This window comes from Numenius arquata, chromosome 15, assembly GCF_964106895.1.
Source record: "Numenius arquata chromosome 15, bNumArq3.hap1.1, whole genome shotgun sequence".
NCBI classification, from domain to species: domain Eukaryota; kingdom Metazoa; phylum Chordata; class Aves; order Charadriiformes; family Scolopacidae; genus Numenius; species Numenius arquata.
Window position 1 is genome coordinate 172,424 of NC_133590.1, and position 19,480 is coordinate 191,903.

A 19,480-nucleotide genomic window follows, 5' to 3' on the forward strand; every position below is an offset into this window, starting at 1 on the left:
ATCCCATCCCATGGGAGCCATGCCCAGGGGGAGCCATGCCCAGGGGTAGCCGGAGCTGGCCGGGGAAGGGGAGGGACAGGAGTGGAGCGGGCTGGGGCGTCCCGGGTCCGGGCGGCAAGTGGTGGTATTGTAATCGTGGGTGTATATTCCTCTCTGTGTTATTGTTGTTGTTGTTTCTTGCTCCCTTTGCTGTTCTGTTAAACTGCCTTTGTCTCAACCCGTGAGTTTTGCCTTTTTCTCCCCATTCTCCCCTCCCGGCCGCGCTGGCGGTGGGGGCCCGATCTGAGCGAGCGGCTGCCCCCTGGTTCTTTGTCGCCGTCTGAGGCCAAACCGCGGCACACGCTTTGGCTATTTTCATCTCAAAGCTATTTATGGAAACATTGTGTCTTTTAATTTTGCTTGAGAAGATAAATCCAATATATTTGCGGAAGTGATACTTACTCTGTCAGGTAACAGGAGCGACACCGTCTCTGACCGTCTGTCTCCCCCCGCCCCAGGTCCCGCGGGCGCCGAGCGCTGATCCGGCTCCTTACGCCGCGTTTCTCTTTGCGCTGAACTTCCCAGCGCAGCCGCCTCCCGGCTCTCCCCGGAGTCCCGGCACCCCCGGTCTGGGGTAACAAATGACTGACCGTTAGGGTCACTTCAATCCTGAAAAACGTAATTCAAACGCCAAAACAAAAATATGATGGGCGAATGTTCGCTCTTTATTCACTTTATGAATACTGCATACATACTGTAAAAAAACAACCCCAAAACCCCAAACAAAACCAAATGGTTGTAATATCAGTCCCTAATTCTTAGCTTCCTGCTGCAGAATACCAGGAAAGGTTTTTCTGTGTTTTTTTTTTTTTTTTTTTTTAAAGAATCTGGCAATATAGTGGCCCATGTTGCAGATCTTCCTCGCCTCCAAATAAAGAAGCCTCAAGATTCTGTTTACCCCTCATTTGAAAAAGAAAAAAAAAAAAAAAAAAGGCAAGCGAAGGAACAAATGCTTTTTTTTAAACACTTAGTGCTCAGTCCCACAACCAGTTTATACAGAGAGCGCTTCACTCCTGAAACCACATGAATGAGGCTCACACTCAGACATTTAATGGGAAATACAATTGACCAGCCGCTGTGAAAATGAGGAAACTATTTACTTTGTACGTAAACAAAGCCAAAGTTGTTCTATCAGTTGCAAAGGCAATGAAGCTTTTTCAGTTTAAATTCATATCCACAGAATCCTTTCATTTGGGGAACTTTTTGCACGTGTTAAAAAACAACAGGAGCTGCCACATGTTCCACGCTTTTCAAATCTAGTCCTTATTTAGCAGCTATAGAACCATGAATTCAGAAATCTGGGGTTTATACTGCTAATTAAAAGGCAGAAAAGCTCTGTGGGTTCTGGTTATGAACTTTTTTTTTTTTTTAAAGTTTTCTACCATATACCTGCACCCTCTTGCTTTATGCTCTACAGCTACGCTGCTTTTGAGGCAGTTTCTTAACTGCCTGACTTACATATCTAGCACTCAATTGCTTATTTTAATATCACAGTCTAGTTTTATCCTTATTCACTGTGATGCCTTTTAAAAATATGAATTTATGAAAATGTAATAACAATGAAAAATGTAAATTTTTAAATTTACCCAAGTATTACATTGTTTTCCATCCTATGAACTAAGATTTCTTTATCCACAGTAGGAACTCTTGGTGCTGCCGTGCAGCTGCCTGTTCCTGTTTGTTGTACTACCTTCTTGAGACCACTGACGTGGCAATTCAGAGGAGGCTGTCCAATATATGACTTTTAAAAGTAACTTACCTGAAGAGGTTATTCTTCTATTCTGATTACATTACTCTTCTGTGCTGTAAAAATAAACTAGTAAAAAAATAGAACTGGACAAATATGACTGACAAACAAGGTGGTGTAACTATACAGGCACCAGTGATCTTGGCCAGTAGAGACAGGTAAGCTGATGACAACATAAGCTACCTCATTTGGATGTGTTGCTGAGAAAACTGTGACATATACCTGCACTGGGCTATTCTAAAACACATATAACTTATGGCACCAGGAAAAAATACACAATCATGATGGGATATGCAGATTACCGAAAAGCAAGTTTCACATTTAGAGTATTCAAACACCATTTGCTTCTGTGTTCTTAGCAATCTGGGAAAAATTCTGCTATGAAAAAAGAGTTCAGTTGATGGTACAGAAAATATGGAATTAAACTGCAATGCTGCAGATTGTTAGCAATAATTCAAACTATTTTCAAATTAAAGGATCAAGTGGACATAACTTCATTCATTTCATAGTATTTTTTCTATAATCTCAATGCTAGTTTTGCATAGTGCAGTATTTTATTATGACTTTCGCATCTGGAAACTACATTTTAAAGAAATGTGATACAAAAGACACAACTACAATCACTGCAAAAGAAGCTTCTTTTAAGCTACAGGGTTCCAATTTCACTAAAAGGAAGGGCTACTTTAATTCCATGTGTACTGAGACCTTGTCTTCAACTACACTTAACGAATACACCCTAATAAATTTAAAGAACCAAACATCAGCAGAAGCTAACCTTACAATAGAGACCAGTTCTCTACTACTGAAATTTGTATTTTCCTGATTTGTTAAAAAAAAAATAAAATTGGTCCACATACAAAGTAAAATGGGTAAAAGTAAATATAAGCTGAGCAAACATTGTCCTTTTTATTCAGTTCCAGTTGTAGCAGTCTCTTGGAGGTAAATCATTATGTGTTCTCTCTTCCTCTTCAGGTCCATAATCTAATGGCAGACCATAATTGTAATCAACCGTTACAACCGGTAATCTTTTGCTTTGTTCCATCTCTCTGGCAGCTTCACCTTGAAAAGGTTTTCCTTCATACCCTATTGAATTATCTTCTTGGTGTACGGATGAAGATGGATACATTGTTCGGGAAGAATATGGTGCAAATCTGTTTTTTCCTCTATTAAATTCATCTGAGGGATGCATTCTCCTATGGTCTTCGGGACAATTTGGTCGATTACTGTAATAAGAACAAATATGAACGGTGAAATCCTTAGAAATAAAACAGCTGATTTGTTGTTGGTGGCCACCATTAGACATTAAACTTGTATAACTTTGAAAGAACAATTCAGACCCTCAATCCTGTTTTTACCTCCTAAAATTCTCTCTACCAGACATTGCAAACTTGTTTATATTAATTTTTCAATTCTAGCAATTAAAATTATGGCTTTATATTAAGTAATTCTACTAGAAGATTGTTTTGTTTAAAGTGCTGTTTCTAATTAAAATTCCCTATTTACTGAGCATTTCTTTACCCAGGGGCCATTTTTGTTCCTAAACCCATGTTTTCATTTTTGTGGATAATATGTAATAGCAGCTCTCTAGAACATAGTTTAACAGGCAATAATATACTTTGGATTTATGGCTCCAAATATTTTAATTCTTAATTATTCCATAACAGAAGATTCACTCTCCTACAAAATATATACGGAAGGATCTTCCTCTTCTGTCTTGAGGATTGCTTTTTAAATTAAGTTTCTATACAAAACAAAGTGGGACAAAGAGTTTTGTTTCAAGTTGACTCTAAAAAAGTAAAGGAAACACATAAGCTTTAAATAAGCGCAACCTTCTAATGTAGGAAATATTGGCTTTCAAAGCTGCAACACTCCAGCTTACATCAAACCCTTCCATATGTCAAAATAAAAAGAGTTAATTAACTGATCATTTATATATTATTTCAAAAGGATGATTAATTTATTTCAAATTAATTTATTTTTTGAAATTAATTAATTATAAGTGCTGAGGTTTACACTTTTATTTTCTAATTCTGGTCTTACAGCTCAAGGATGCTTTACCTGTCTGAACACCATTCACGTGGCAAGTCATTGCGACCTGGATGATCATGAAAAGGTCTTGGCCTTTGTCCATGCCCTTTATTAACATAATCAAGGTCTTTTAACTGAGTCTGTTCCTGTAAGTCATCATAAGGCTGATGGTCATGAAAAGGTCTGCGCCTTTGTCCAGGACCTTTATTATCATAATCTTTTAGTTGCATCTCTGTTTGTAAGTCATTGCAAGGCTGGTGATCATTGAAAGGTCTCAACCTCTGCCCACAACCCCTATTACCAAACTCAAAATCTCCCAGTTGCATCTGTGGCTGTAAGTCATCATGTGACTGATAGTCATGGAAAGATCTTAGTCTTTGGCCAGGACCTTTGCTGACACAATCTAACTCTTTCAACTGCACTTGAGTCTGAAATTCATCACAAGACTGGTGGTCATGGAATGGTCTTCGTCTCTGGCCACAGCTCCTGCTACCAAAATCAAAATCCTTTGACTGCATGTCTTCCTGCAGATCATTATGAGATGGATGGTCTGGAAACGATCTCTGCCTTTGTCCACCGCCTCTGTTAAATTCAATGCCCTTAAATTGTCTCTCTGCCTGTAAATCATCATGAAACTGGTGTCCATGGAAAGGCCTCAACCTCTGTCCAGGTCCCTTGCTATTGAAGTCCAGGTCCTTCAGCTGCATGTCTTCTTGATAATCATCATAAAACTGATGATCAGGAAAGGGTCTTCGTCTCTGTCCTGGTCCCCTATTGTAGTCCCAATTTCTCATCTGCATTGGTGCTCTTAAATCATCCTGAGTCTGATGGTCATGAAACAGTCTTCGTCTTTGTCCAGGCCCCTTATTAATGAAATCAAAATCTCTCAACTGCATCTGTCCTTGCAAATCATTGTGAGAGTGGTCATCATAAATTCTTAATCTTTTCCCAGACCTGTAAAGAAGTTTTTATCTTAAACAGAACATCATACTTCTAAGTGCTACAAGTCATTAATGAAAACAAAGTTTTTTTAACTAAGAATTGATACGAAAAACATTACAAATATATAGGTATCAAAGCTACTAAGAATCCAAACTGTAAGTAAGACTGTAAAACTTTCCATGTCATAGCTGTGACAAACATTAAATTGTAATTCTATAGCACTTGTTAAACAGTGAAAACCAGTGATTCCAAATTAATTAAAAATATTTGCAAATTAAAAATAATTGTAGAATAATAAAGAAGGACAGGCAAAGTAAAACTCTAAATTTTTCCAAGTGAACTAATTAGAGACTTATAATAGCACACATTCTCTTCCTTTCCCTTGTCTTTTCACTGTTTCTTCAAAGTCTGTAAATATATTTTGCATGAGTAGGCTACATTAATAAAATTTCTTTTACATTAGAGTATCTATAGTGTTTTTAATAAGAAACAGTTCTCTTTCCCACAGTGTGGGTTTTTTTGGCTTTTAATTCCATGTTTCAGACTATTACCCCTGAAAATCTTCATTTGGGAACCGCTCTGCAGGTGGGGGTGGAATAACTTCTTCATCTGAATCCCATACATCCATTCCAAGGTTACTAAGAAGAATAAAAACATCTCAAATAGGTTTCTTTTTTTAAAACATACCATTGAGAGAGGAAAAAATCCCACATGAAATTCTTCGATTTAGAATGACAGAAATTTTTGTATGTTAAGTTAAATTTACAGATATTCAAAACTTATCAAATTTTAATCTTGTAAATTCATTTGGGAAGGGCTGCAGGGAAACAAAGAGAATACCTAGATGTCATAAGCTTGGAACACCATCCTAAAGGATGTGAGACAAGCACCATACGTATTCAAAAATCTGGCACGGGACTAACTTAGTCACGCACAGACTATAAAACAATGATAGCAGTAAACCAAAGGACATAAACTAAAAAGACACAAATCAGTCAGGTATTATTTTAAAATCAATTTACTGCTACAAGATACCATTGGCACACATAACTGAGGAAGATGTAAAGGTTAGCTATTCTTAGGTGAATATGATAAGCATAACATTCTTACACATCAGGGATACAATTACTATGAATAGAGGAGTTAAGAACAAACTTCCACTTTCCCATACTTTTTTATTCCTAAAACTGTTGTACCTTTTTTTTTTTAAGTATCTGGTTCTACCATGCCAACAACAGCAGGCAGATCATAGAGCTTATAAAAAAAATCTTTGCAGTGGCTTCTTTCCTCTTAAAATGAGAGACTACAGACTCAATACACTTGTCATAGTATGATAAAACCACACCAATGCTCAATAGTATGTCAGATTAAAAAAAAAATCTTTTGAATCATATAAATTGAAAAGATGAACAAAGGAAGTACACTGCACTTCGTGTTATTCATATCAGAAGTCTTACAATACACGTGTAGTTGCACATTAAAGGCTTAAGAGGGGGTTAATTTTGGCTTATGACTAGAAGTGAACTTTTCAAAATACCAGTAGACACACTGGAAAATCTTAACCATACAACTGAAAGCTTTTGTTTACCTTCTCATTGGTTGTGTTCTGAGATCTGTGAGATACACAAGACCATCCATGCGATGACCTCTAGCATCACCAAAAGCTACAAAAAAATGATACAAGTCTAATGAAATGTGCTCAAACTGAGCCACAAGAACGTGAAAGGCAAGTTTCTGTTCACCATGAGATGCTGACTTTGAAACAATTATAACTTGATATTAAACACTTCAGCAGGCTGGCAATATTGTTGATTTTTTTTTTTTTTAACAACTGAAACTAGTAGTGGTAGCAACCTATGACTGAAAACCCTTCAAAGCAAAAGGAAAACAAAAAAAGATTTTAAGCAGCTGAAAATATTCTTACTATGCCGTCAATTTGCTAATGCTCAAGCCTTGCCTGGAATAGAATCAACAGTCAGAGAAAATCTATGGAAGCCAGCATGTTAAATAAGGATACTAAAATAGAATTGTAGTATTTCTGAATACAATTGTAGTTCATTGTGAGTTACAGCCCAACATGTACCTTAGTTCAAACTATAAATACCTTGAATTGCTGCCTCTGGATCCCAGCCTTCAACATCTATAAGATATCTGAAGAAAAATATGATTGGATTATTGTCCCAAAGGGATTACAGGTTAATATAAGGACACTATCTTTTGTGAACAATGATTTCTGATTTTATACAACCCTTACCTACATATAAGGTAGCCAGTTCTATTAATTCCATTAGTACAGTGAACGCCAATAAGTTTCTCTATCAAAAAGGAAAACATAGTCTTTAATAGTTCAGAAAGTGAATTTACTAAAAGATTAGTGCAAGACAAAAAAAAAAAAAAAAGCTGTACTTTTCTAGCAAAGTAATGATAAATAATGATTGCTATTTACAAAATTATACTGTCACGCCTGTAAAAGAACAGACACATCCAGACTTTGTCCTCTTCATGCTGGATCTCTAGCAGCAGTTAGCTCACTATTTCCAAACCTGTGAAGACTGAGATTAACGCTGCAGAACACAGGAAAAAAGAAAGAGGAGCGATGACAGATAAAGTGGCTGGCCTCAGCCAGAACTGCAGTAACAGGAGAAAAAGAATAAAATATGGTTTTGAAAGCAAATCTAAACAAGCACATGTAGAATTGAGGAACTTAACTTAGATTCTTGTAAACCTTACAAAAAGGAGAAAATAAACACCCCTCATGTCTTGGAGTATGAAATACATTACTAGAATAATTCATTTAAGTTAACTAAAAATTTGGATCATTATTGGGAGGAAGCATAGCAATGAGGAATTTAGGTTCATGCATGGAGAAAAGAAGCACTCTAATGGGAAGCAGTAATCTTTAAAGAAATCCTGTCTTTTTTGGAAAAGTTATACTCATCAGTTAAAGGCTAAAAAGCAGAATAACTTAACTATTGAGGTATTTCCAACAGAAATAGGGAAACACTACTATGGTCATGCAAGGCACTGATAAAACCTCATCCAGACTATTCCATACAATTCTAATTACCCATATTTAATTAAAAAAAAAAATTGAAATACGTATAGAAAGGGCTACTATGATGGTCACAAAAACAGATTTATGAAAAGGGGTCTAGGAAGCTTGTCTTATTTAGTCTGTAAAACCAAATCAGAGATACTGAATATAGTAACGGGCATGTAGAACAACAATACTTAAGGGTAAAGGCAGCATAAGAATAAATGTATTTTAAGTGATCGAGAGTTTTAGATGACAAAACTTTAATCATCAGAAAAACAAAGTTGTTGCAGAAATTAAATACTGACAGATGGTCTTTGAAATGGGACTTTGATAAATTTTTGAGCGAGATAAAATATAACTGTTTGCCACAGCATAGTCACATTGCCATGTAAGTTTATTTTAAGTTGGTGTCCTAACAATTCAGACGCTAAAAAAACCTAACTTCTCAAAAATTATTTGTAAGAAGAATCCTTAGAAATTTTAGGGGTAATTAAATCAGAGGGCAAGTTACAATGAGTAAGTTAACATAAAAATGAAAGTTCTCCCAACTCTGAAGTTACATAACCCCTGCCAAAATGGTCTTACTAGCTGGAACTGCAGGTCTTCATCCAGTAACAAATTAGGAATTAATTTTCTCAATTCTGAGAATCGGAAATAATTAGATTCCAATACAGACTATTCTTTGTCACACAAGAAGTCACTAGATCAAAACCAGAAGAAAACTAATAACCTCCAAGTATTTTCCCTAGGCCAAAAAAGAGCAAAGGAAGAACATGCACACTAATTTCCTGAGCAGGGACAAAGGATTCTTCTTATACCTTTTAATTTTCTCAGCACTTCTAATTCAGGCTCTCATACCTGAGATTTAGGTCAGAGCTCTTTCACAAAACAGAGTTGACAATCCACAGCAAAACCACGGTTATGCTCTGCAGCAAACACTGTATGCGCTTGGGTGGTTAATATGTACTTTCTCACAGAAAATGCCAAAGTAATCACAGCAAATAGCATGAAAAAGCTTGAAAGAATGGTCCTCCAATATTGGACAAACAGTTAAAATCTACCTACAAAGAATCACTAGCAGAAAAAGGGAAAAGGTAAGAGCTGCATACAGGCTTTGGCAAAATACATGCAAATCTATTTATGCAAAAAGTACCTTATACCATCTCAGAAAGAACTGTACTATTGCATAAACACTAAAACAACAGCAGATCCACACTGTGGAAACACTGGCCCTGTGTCTGTAATATGATTTTTAAGAATTGCTAGGATATGAAGCCAATAATGGACTCATAAATCAAAAAACTGCTACGTCAGACTAAACGGACTTAGGTTGCTCACATGTATCAGTGTTAAGTGCCATCAGAGAAATACTGTGCTATTTAGAACATCCATAAAGGCTGGCAGCTACAACACTAAGCTGATGGTGGACAACCGGGTCAGACAGATGAAAGCCTTGTTGTGGTTGCTTTGACATATATGGCAAATATCAGTATTAGAAAGGGCATTTAAGTTAGCAGTCATTTTTGAAAAAGACATGCTTTGAATGCAAAATGATATGTAGTGTTTCACGTGTATCTTATTGTGATAGCAAAGTGGAAAGTGCTATGGAAAGTCTGAGATCCCTGGTGCTTTACATATCTCTTAAAATTAATAAATGGTACTGCAAGCACTGAAATAAAATTTTAGGGTTTTTTTACAGCATAAAATGCTGATATTTACCATTTCCTGCATTTTCCCATAGGAATTTTCTGACCCATTTTTTGAACTGTAGGATAGTAGCATTATCAGGGACTTCAAGTCCAACTGTATAAAGTTTCTTATACTGCACACTTTTAGGTAAATCCTAGGAACAAGAAGAAAAAAAAAAATGGTAAAAATTATTGATTTCTTGCATCAATGAAAAACCTGAAGCAGTATCTAACATAATGCCAATGTAAAACAGTAGTTCAAATCCTGAGTAGAAACTGAAAACAATCTCGATGCAATTGTATAGAGATGCACTCTCAGAAACTACCATTTATATTTCCACTTTAAAGACCTGATCTCAAACAAAGAACAGTTTTTACAGAAGATATAGCACATTGACTAAAGAGACGAGATTCCTGTAATTCCATTCGAACCCATTTCACAATTATTAGCAATATTTGTCCTTCCCAACCACAATCATATATATACTCACATGTTCACCCCCTTAATGCTTACAGCCCGTGTACGTTGAAAGATTAACATGCAGTTATAACACTGCTATTTATTCTCCTTTTCAATAGGAGGCTGATTAATCACAATTGTTTGGATCGTACTGATAAAAAATGTGAAATTAATAGAGTAGTTTAAAAACGTACACTTTCTTAGTGGATTCCGCTAAAGATCAGTGACAAAAAAGACCCTTGGAATAAACAAGAATGTTTTCAGGGCACAGCCTGTAAATCTCCTGCATCTTTTCTGCAGTGCCTGGCACTAAAGTCTTTACCCATTACTCTGAGTTCCCATAATACAAATGAGCCACAAATACAACTAGCTGGGAGATAGAGTTACTTCCTCTGTGATAAAGCATTTTGTTTCTATTGGAAACACAACAAAGGTTGCAGTAACTGAGTAATTTTGTTATTATGCTTATATTACCTTAACTTCATAGTATCGTGTGGTATATGTTAAATCAATAATTAATCCAAGCTCCACATTTAGGGCTTTCATTGCAGCAATTAAATCTTTTGGTGTAAATTTCTGGGTTGGGGTAAGCCTCTGGTTAATTGCCTACAATTAAAATGGAAAAGAGAGATTTTAAGTTCTAGTAACATGACATTTCTAATATTCAGCTGTTTTAATTAGGACTAGGAAATATCAGTATTCAGAAGGAAATGTTTACAGTATCAGAACCATGTCCACGTACTATACAAAAAAAAAATAAAAAGGAACCAAATAAAAAGCAGGAATTTGTTGTGTGAGAATTTCCACGTGTACAATGTTAACAAATATTATTAAAATAAGCACTAATTTGATAGGCACAAAAATCCTGCAAAATGCAGCATGTGCATACTGATCATGTATTACTGATTAAGTAACTAAACATCAGCAAGAAGTAAACCACAATCCCCTTTCCCCAAGCACACTTTGTCCTGCATGATAACACAAAATTAACAGTATATTTGATGTAAAATATTTGAAGTTGTGACCGAGAGCTCCTTTCTTCTAAAGGTTTTAACTTTCTCCCCACAAATGTGCAGACATTTCTATTCCTGCTTCATCTCTAGGCAGAGTGTACTTGCATGTCATTCAGCACTGGATAAGACTAAAATACGGTGACTAAGAAAGCTGCATGTTGGTGGGTAATGAATAATAACTTCATTTGACATACCCAGTGGGAAAAATGTTTACTCACCCTATTGTAGCTGTGTTTTTTGAAATGTGTTCTTCACTCTAGGTATGAAAATGCCTCATATACGCAAGACTGGATTTTCTCTGAATAGCGCGCTTGTCCATTGTGAGAGCCTTTTGACACAGGCTCAGCCATAACTAATAAAGACAGTGTCAAAAGACACAGCAGCCTCAACCACCTCTCAGTTCCTTTGTCAACAAGATATTCAAGCAGACTGGACTCAGAACTGATGGAAAGGAGGGCAGTCACAGACCACGTACCTCTCAGAACCACACATGCTATAGGGCAATTAACCATTCCTTCTTTTGACTGTACGGATTATAATCTAAGATGCTAGCAAGCACTTATCCTGACCCTAGAAACAGGGACAGGAAACCAAATTAAAGAATAAAGAGCAGAACAGTCCTGTCAAAACTGGTCATCATGAAGCTTAAGCTAAAAAGAGTAAGGTAGAAAGCATATAGAAGTATTCAGTCCTGTGTATTTCAGATACTGGTGCACTGCTGAAAAAACAGTGGAGGTTGGTTGAGGTTCAAACAAAATGAGCCCGAGTCAGTTATTTCACTGCTATTCAGCAGTGACTTTTAGTAAAATCTGAAACTGAATTTACTAACTTTGAGGTGACAACAGTGAATCTGCAAAAGGTCTATGGTAGAATGTTCCTGATTTTTTTATTATGTGAAATCACACAAACTGAGGTGGAATACAATTTTCAAAAATAAGGTCTCTCTAGACATATTGCTTAATTGCATGAGTAAACAGTTAAACGTGTTATGATAGACTACGTTTTGAAAGACTATCTGGAATTTTCTGAAAAACTGCTCTAAGAATGTGGGAAAACTGTAGTCTTTTATTTCTGTAAAATTATTTTTTGGCTTACATTACCTAGATTATTATTCATATCATAAGCCCTTCCATATGATTTTCTTACAACAGACATGAAAAGCTGTGAAATAAGATAATGAATTTAGGCCACAATAGCGATCAAATGAATTTTACTGATTGGTTAAAGATCTTATGAGTTTTAAAAGGTAAATAAAAAGAGTAACACCAAATACAAATTTTAAAAGAAAGAGAAAAAATATAGAATATTATGTAAAAAAATCACTAGTAGATGACTGGAAAGGCTAAATCTGAATAAATTATTTTTTCATAAAGCTTTCCTGAAGTTTGCATGAGTATTCATGCTGTTCTTTATTACTTTTGCACTATATCTAATAAAGCCAATCTGTAGTTACTTTTTATACATACCCCTTTTAAAGGTACTTTGAATGCAATAAATCTAGTTCCTGGTATAGGCTGTCCAACTGGTGTCAAACTCCGCCATCTGTAATGAAACAAACAGTTACTTTTAAATATTTTTAAAAACTTTGGTAAAACAAGACATATAAAAATTATGTTCCTTTAAAATTATAATAACAGTTATTTCAAATTATGTGAAGTATCTTACAAATATCAGGCAAATCTGGTGCCGGATTGACACAGTTTGAATATAATATCTCCAAGCAGAAAGATATGATAGTTATCTTTTTTTCCTACAATGGGCCATGCAGCTACTAGCACAATATATTAAGATTTAGACTTCCAAACAGCAGGAACCAATAGTTCCTAAAATTCCTTGAACACTAAGCAAGAAATAGTAACTGATGTGCACGAGTTTTTAAAAAAATGACCCATTAAATCCTGATATATAAGTAAAATATTTTTTAAAAATCCATCTTCCATTAGTAACCTGCTGTTTCACCAAGAAACAAAAATCTTTTCAGAATAACTGTAAAAATTTATTATATATTTGAATAAAGCTAATAGATTAGCATTACTTTGGGATAAAAGAAACAGATTTGGGAAGAATATAAACCGATTATTGCTACAGCACTGATCAGGGCAGAAGCTTATTTAGCACACTACACAGCTTAAATAAAGACATTTTTATTGTTTGCAAGTCTAAAGTCAGGAGCCATAATAAAATGAATCTTTATTCTCCACAGGGCACCACACAAGAAAAATGCTTCTTAGAGATAATATGCATGATTGCTCTTATCATGCAGTACAATTATGTCCCTAAATCTGGAATCATTCTATGAAGTGCTTTCAAGGTATTGTGAGGATGTTTGAAAACAGTCTTCTTCCTTCCTTCTTCAACTTCCAAGAAATTCCTCCCCTCAAAATGATAGGACAGCATTTACAAGCAAGTAGCACCGATATGAAGCAAAGCAGATGGGCAAAGTTCAACAGGTAAAAAGGTATTCTTACAGTTGGTGGAAATTTTTCAACTTAGCTCAATCAAACATATTTCGAAAGTTGTCATATGATTGCATCAATCATTTAATTGACAATGAAATGCAAAGTTTACTTTTATTAAAAATACAGAGCTTCTAGGTTTTGCAAACGCATTTACTCTGTAATATGCTTATTTTTCAAAGAAAGTCTTGACTACTTTCTCTTGGTACTTTGAAAAATACAGAGAATATTCTGTCACACCAAAACCTAGCAAAAATCACCTACTAATATGAAAGCATTAAGTATAAAGTGTATATTTAAAAAGTATATTAAAAAATTAAGTATACAAAGTATAAAAATAAGTAAGTTCTCTTATCTTACATTTCCATGTGTAACATTCAGTTCAGCAATAATGTGTCCAGTATTCCAGAGTAAGAGAAACTAGTACTGAGCTCAAGGCACGAATTCAGATTGATTTTCATCTAACAGTTAAAAATCACTGTTAGTAAAACAGCGTAAACAGGTGTACATTACGCTCTGCACATGCATTTCAGAACTGAACCTGAGTTTATGAAATTATACCAACAGTAAGATTTTGGATGCTGATGCACAAATGTATAAATCTGTAAAAACATCATAGTATTTTATGACTGTTTGTTAATGTAACTTGAACTCTCTTTACTGGCTGGTTCTCCAATAAAATACTGCAGTATACAATACTGAAGGACAATAGCATTTCAGACACTGTGAAGAACCAGAACTTGACTACATGGTGGAATCTCCAGTGCAAGGGGTCACTTGAATCCCTCTCTTATACTGATGTCTCACTTCATTACAAAAATACTTCTCCAGCACTACTTCCTATGATTGAGATTGCAATGGACCCTGTACACCTTAGCTCTGCTCCAAGACATTACTGGGAAAAGGGAGAAATGCTTTTTGCCATGAAGAAATACAGGAAGTCTTACTTCCAGTCCACCTCCTCCTCTCACTGCTGGAGCAAAGACTGTGCAAATAGCATCAGATCAAACATTCAGGGCTAGGGCTGAGTGACAGGGACACAACAAGAGTGTGCTAAGAAGAACAAGGTGCAAGACTAGCAGTGCAGATCCAGTGCAGTGGAAACACTGGCTATTAATACCATTTATTAATTTAGGTGCTAAGTACACTCAAAGTGCAGTACTATAGCACAACCCTTACATAAAGCCAGCTTTAATTATACCGCAGACACAGTATTGCAAAAGGTGTTAGTAATTAGATGACCAGTTTAAAAAAAAATCAGCATTTCTTGCTTAGTTTCACTATTCCTACCTACTTTAACTTAACTGAAAACTCAAGTTTATTGTATCACTTTAATTAGCATAATAGAATTTTGATTAAAACTGTTAAGAACTGTATAAAGAACTGAGGCAGTACAGAAAGACAATTTCAAAAAATGCCTTCTATGTCTGTTTATCTATGAGGGTGTTTCTCTTGCAGCATCGTTAAAAACAAAACAGTTACTGTTATATTTACTGCCATTATAATAATACCGTGACATGACTGAGGTTTTACTTCCATAGTATGCTACCATCCGTCCTGGTCCTTATGCTATAGTGTACCACAATCTCACTTCTCCTAACAGCTATTTCTGGGGCCAGTAAACTGCATGTGCAGGATTACCTAGGCTAAAATTACATTTCCTTAAGTCCTCTTCCAGCATTCACTGCTATTTTTCCTGGTGTACTAAACTAATTCACAGTGAAGAACTACAACGTGCTGTGCTAGCACAAGGATGACATCAATATACTGCTGAATCAGACTGGGAGACTGACAATTCCTTAAACTCCTTTACCGCCAGAAACCCCATAGTGCCTAGTCTGACTTGGTAATAGTATCAAAAAGTAAGTATCTGGAGAAGCTGAAAGCACTTACAGTATGATGAGTTTTGTCAGATGGTAATACTAATTTTATAACCAATTACTCCACAGTAGATGTTTCTCTCCTTGAAAGACACACAGGTATTAGTTTCCAATCACAGAAGCTGAAAGTACAGTCCACTGCTTCTTCCATACTTAAGAAATGCATGTAGCTTGAAAGCTGCTCCAGTTCAAACGCCAGGGGGAAAAAGAAAGGAGAAACAAGCACCCGATTCCCAAAGGTTTAGTAATAATTTCCAAGTATAGAGAAAACAAGTAGGACAGTTATTCTTTCAGGCTTTCAGCAGCAAACCTAACTCACTTTACCTCAATTTTGTCCAACTGTTAAAACTGAAATTTCATAGAAACTTCATAGCAAGACATGCTTAATGGCTTAAGTTTTATTCTAATTTTAATCCCCGAGTTTGTCAGCTATGAAAAAAACTTCAGTTTTTTGAAGTTATTTTTGAAATTTTGTTCATCTTTTCTTTCTATTTATTGCTTTTAGGCCAACATATTATGCAGGAAATCATGCTTTTTGTATTTTATTGCTCCTCTTAAAAATGTTAATAAACTTATCTAACACTTCCCCTGAAACCAGGATGTCAACCGTCCCTCAAATAATGTATAAACCACAAGTTATTGCCCCATTATAGTGTGCCTTTATATCTCAGCACAACCTCCTATCCAAGTTTATACTGATGTCACCAATAACACATCGGCTAAACTTTTAAACTTGACTTCCCTCTTTTTTTTTTTTTTTCTCAGTAGAGCTGGAGAACTCTATCTGTTTTAAATGAGATCATTCTATGGTCTCCATATGCACTCCAAATCAAGTCATCAGAAAGCCTCTGTCATGCATTTGGGGTTTTTTTATTATTATTTTTGCTGATAAAACATGTCTGTTCTCCTCTTCTTAAAAACAAAACCGCACCATGTTTCTGGACCTGAAGCCTTGATCACATGCATGCAACCACCTGCTCCCGTCTTATCAACTCTTCCCCAACTCCTAGTAGCAAACATCTAAGTAGTCAGAAGGACGGACTACTCTCCCACTTCCCCAGTAAGTATACACTTGGGCATAAGAAGGTTAGGAAGAAGGGACTGTGTTTGGCTGATGAAGTGTTCACAGACAGGCTGGAGCATTATACTCACCTGGGGGATGAAGGGCTGGGTTGTTCCTGTCTTGAAGGAGACACCTACCTTACCTGGCTGCAGGTGCTGAAGATGCTCGTGGCAAGAAAGTGCCTGGGGCAGTCAGTGCCCATTCTCTGTGGGCAGGACTGTGCCTGCTCCTGCCTCTTGCTTAGTGTGAGAGATACTTACCCGTCAGGGATAGTATTCTTCTTTACCATACTGAAAGCAGGAGCAAGCAGAGCAGGAGACAGCGGTGAAAGTGGGCACTGCAGCAAAGGAGAGAGAACCGCGCAGTTAACACGGTGCTAGTCTCTTTCTCCATCAGTGGGCCTTTTCACAGGACTGACTCTCAAGTGAAATAAACCGAGCAGTCAGCTGGGGCTTAAAGCCATCCTGAACAAGTTCTGCAGCTTGCAAGCTAGCCTATTTTCCACACCGCTACAGTACAGCAAGAGGGAAAGACAACAACTCACCTCTCCTCTCCGGGAGATCAAAAGAAACAGAGAGGAGAGGCAGCAGGTTTCTAACTCTTAGCAGCAGCGCTGCAGGGATGAAGATCTTCCCGTTCCCTCTCCTGTGGCTCGGAGCAGTCTGTTCTGACCTCGTGCTCCCACAGCTACAACTCTTGTCTCAAGAAGAAACTCCAGGCAGCTGAAAGAGGCGAGGCCGGCACCTCAGCAAGGGAAGGACTGTCACCTGTCCCACTCTAAGCTAGATGAATCCGATGCCGCCGGATCCGGGGCACCCTCAGCGCCCGCCGATCTCAGCCGGACCGGGGCAGAGAGGAGAGGGGCGAGGGGAGCTCCCCCGCTCCGCGGAGGGCCCATGCCCGCCACTGCAGAGAAGACGCTTGAGGCTGGCGTGAGGCTTCTTCCTCACAACCGCATGCCCCCACCAAGGCGGGGAGCCCCGGGCAGGACCGCCTCCGAGGCCGGCTCGGGACGCTCTCTTAGCGAGAGGCAGCCGAGCTCGGGGGAGGAAAAGAGGAAAAGGGCAAAAGGAGACCAGGGACGGAGGCGGGGGGGGGTTCGCGGTCCGACTGCGAAGGGGTGGGCAGTCGGAGAGGGAGTGGGCTGCAGCAGGAGTCGGTAACAGGGAAAGGCCCAGGCACCGGTGAGGCGGGGCGGGGAAGATCGGGGCTGCGGGCGGCCCGTACCCTGACAGGATTTCCCTTGCAGAGGATGTTGTTGAGCGACAGAACGTTCCCGAAAAAGATCTCGACTGCGCCTGCGCAGAGGCCGGCCAGTGCGGCGGCGGAAGGGGATTGCGCCTGCTCCTCTGCGGCCGGACCGCGCAGCGCCGAGAGCGCATGCGCAGCAGCTGGAGAACGGGCGAGCGGCTCCGGAGCGTGCAATAAGCTGCTGGCCAATAGGACGCGGGGGTGTGTGCCTCTGCGCGTGCGCAGCAAGCGCGTGGGTGAAGGGGCAAGGCTCAGGGCGCATGCGTCTGCAGCGGGGCGCGGGGCGAGGCCGGAGCCCGAGCCTGCGCGCGGCGGCTCGTAGCGTGGGCGGGTGCTGGGGGGTGGCCGGTGAGGGGCCCTTCGGCTCCTTCTGGGCTTATGGGCGGGCGGAAAGAGATGGCTATGGGGGTTTTTTCTTGATGGGGAAGTTTTGTGTCAGGTGCGGCCCGGGAGTTGGGGCTTGGCGGAGCCGCTGCGTGAGCCCTTAGCGGAAGCCCCGCGGAGCTGTGGAGGCTTGAAGGATTCTGAGGGAGAAGCGCGCGGGTCAGGAAGGACGTGCTGCCCTCAGCTTACATTGAGAGATGCACTGCGGCCCCGTCTGCGCCGTTCCTCTCGGAAGAGACGCCAAGCTCTTCGAGGCTGCTTTCGATTCTTTCTCGCTGTGCTTGCTTTGCTTTGTTTTTTGTTGTTTTTTTTTTTTTTTTTTTTTCTTTTACTGTGGATCGCTGTCCGCCGCCCTGCCTGCCGCCTCTGGTTTGCGGCAATATTCTGTTGACATGTGGGTAGATGAAGGACGTGGCCTCTTCTTTTTAAAATGGAAGGCAGACAGGGAGAGAAGGAGAGGTAATGGGTGAGCTAGTGCTAGCTCACTTACTTTAATGTGTAGTCTGCGGTATTACTTTTCATAAACTAAAGGCTGGCCTTTAAGTTGTTTCTGAAACTCCTCAGAGTGTTTGTCATTTAAAATAGCTTACAGTGTATTAATGTACAAACGCTGTGAAATGGTAATAGCATTCTTGCACTTCCCATCTGCTTTTTTATATGAGGCAGAAGTTGCCAGTGTTAAATTTCACACCCGAAGTCCTTTACCACGTTATTGATAAGCCTGTTTATTAATTTCAGAGCTGCAATTTAGTCTGAAATTATCATGCTGATATTGGAGAAACAGAACAACTTTATTTCTGTTTGTCAAGATGGTAAACTTTTAACATTTCTCCTACTAGAGTATTACAGATTTCAGCAGTTGTGTGGGTTATTTTTAAGTTAATGCATGGAGAAAGAAGAACTATAGCTCCTGAATATATGTTAGTGTCTTACTGCTTCAAAGTGTTTATCGCACACTTTAAAGCAAAGTTTATATATTTGCTGAATTGAATGTACTCTGAAGCAGTGCTTCTTTTTCCAGTATGCATGTTAAAACATTTCTTTTTTTAATGCACACACTTAAAACAAATGGATCCTGATCAGAAATAAAATGTTGTCAGATGAAATAATGAAGGGAAGTATTTTCACACTACTGTAAAGTAAGAACTGGAAAAATACATACCAAATGTGTTGAGTTACGTAAGTGTTCTGTTTTGCTAGGAGTCTTCGCTTTCTACCTTTTTACCACATCCGTGTAAGAAATGTTTCATGACTGATTTCACTAAATCAGTGGAATGAGAGCAGAAGGTCTCTAGTTGATGCTTTACAGCTGAGCATTCAGGTTAGATGGTAACAATCTTTTTGATACATGTAAGAATGGAAATAGCTTGATGTTCTTTAAAACATAAAGCAACATCCCTCCAGCCTACCCCAAACCTCAATTTGAAGCTGAGAAGTTGTGACATAGTTCCATGTAGAATGGCCAGTCTTATTGAAATCCATTTGATGTGTG

The 19,480-nt window shown here is 38.3% G+C and overlaps 1 protein-coding gene across 2 annotated transcripts; it reads right to left on the reverse strand.

The window, feature by feature from the left end:
* Positions 1-684: 684 nt before the first annotated feature.
* LOC141472192 (uncharacterized) lies at positions 685-17,643 on the reverse strand. Of its 2 annotated transcripts, XM_074159053.1 has the most exons (12): positions 17,581-17,643; positions 16,898-17,075; positions 16,614-16,690; positions 12,421-12,496; positions 10,416-10,547; positions 9,513-9,636; positions 7,011-7,071; positions 6,861-6,907; positions 6,345-6,420; positions 5,308-5,394; positions 3,845-4,768; positions 685-3,009 (listed from the first exon to the last, which is right to left on the reverse strand). In XM_074159053.1, the coding sequence occupies exons 3-12, from the start codon at positions 16,640-16,642 to the stop codon at positions 2,697-2,699; spliced, it is 1,869 nt and encodes a 622-aa protein (XP_074015154.1). In that variant the 5' UTR covers positions 16,643-16,690; positions 16,898-17,075; positions 17,581-17,643; the 3' UTR covers positions 685-2,696. The 2 variants fall into 2 exon arrangements, with proteins under 2 accessions (XP_074015154.1, XP_074015155.1); XM_074159054.1 differs by lacking the exons at positions 16,614-16,690; positions 16,898-17,075; positions 17,581-17,643 and adding an exon at positions 15,304-15,468.
* Between the last annotated feature and the right edge of the window lie 1,837 nt (positions 17,644-19,480).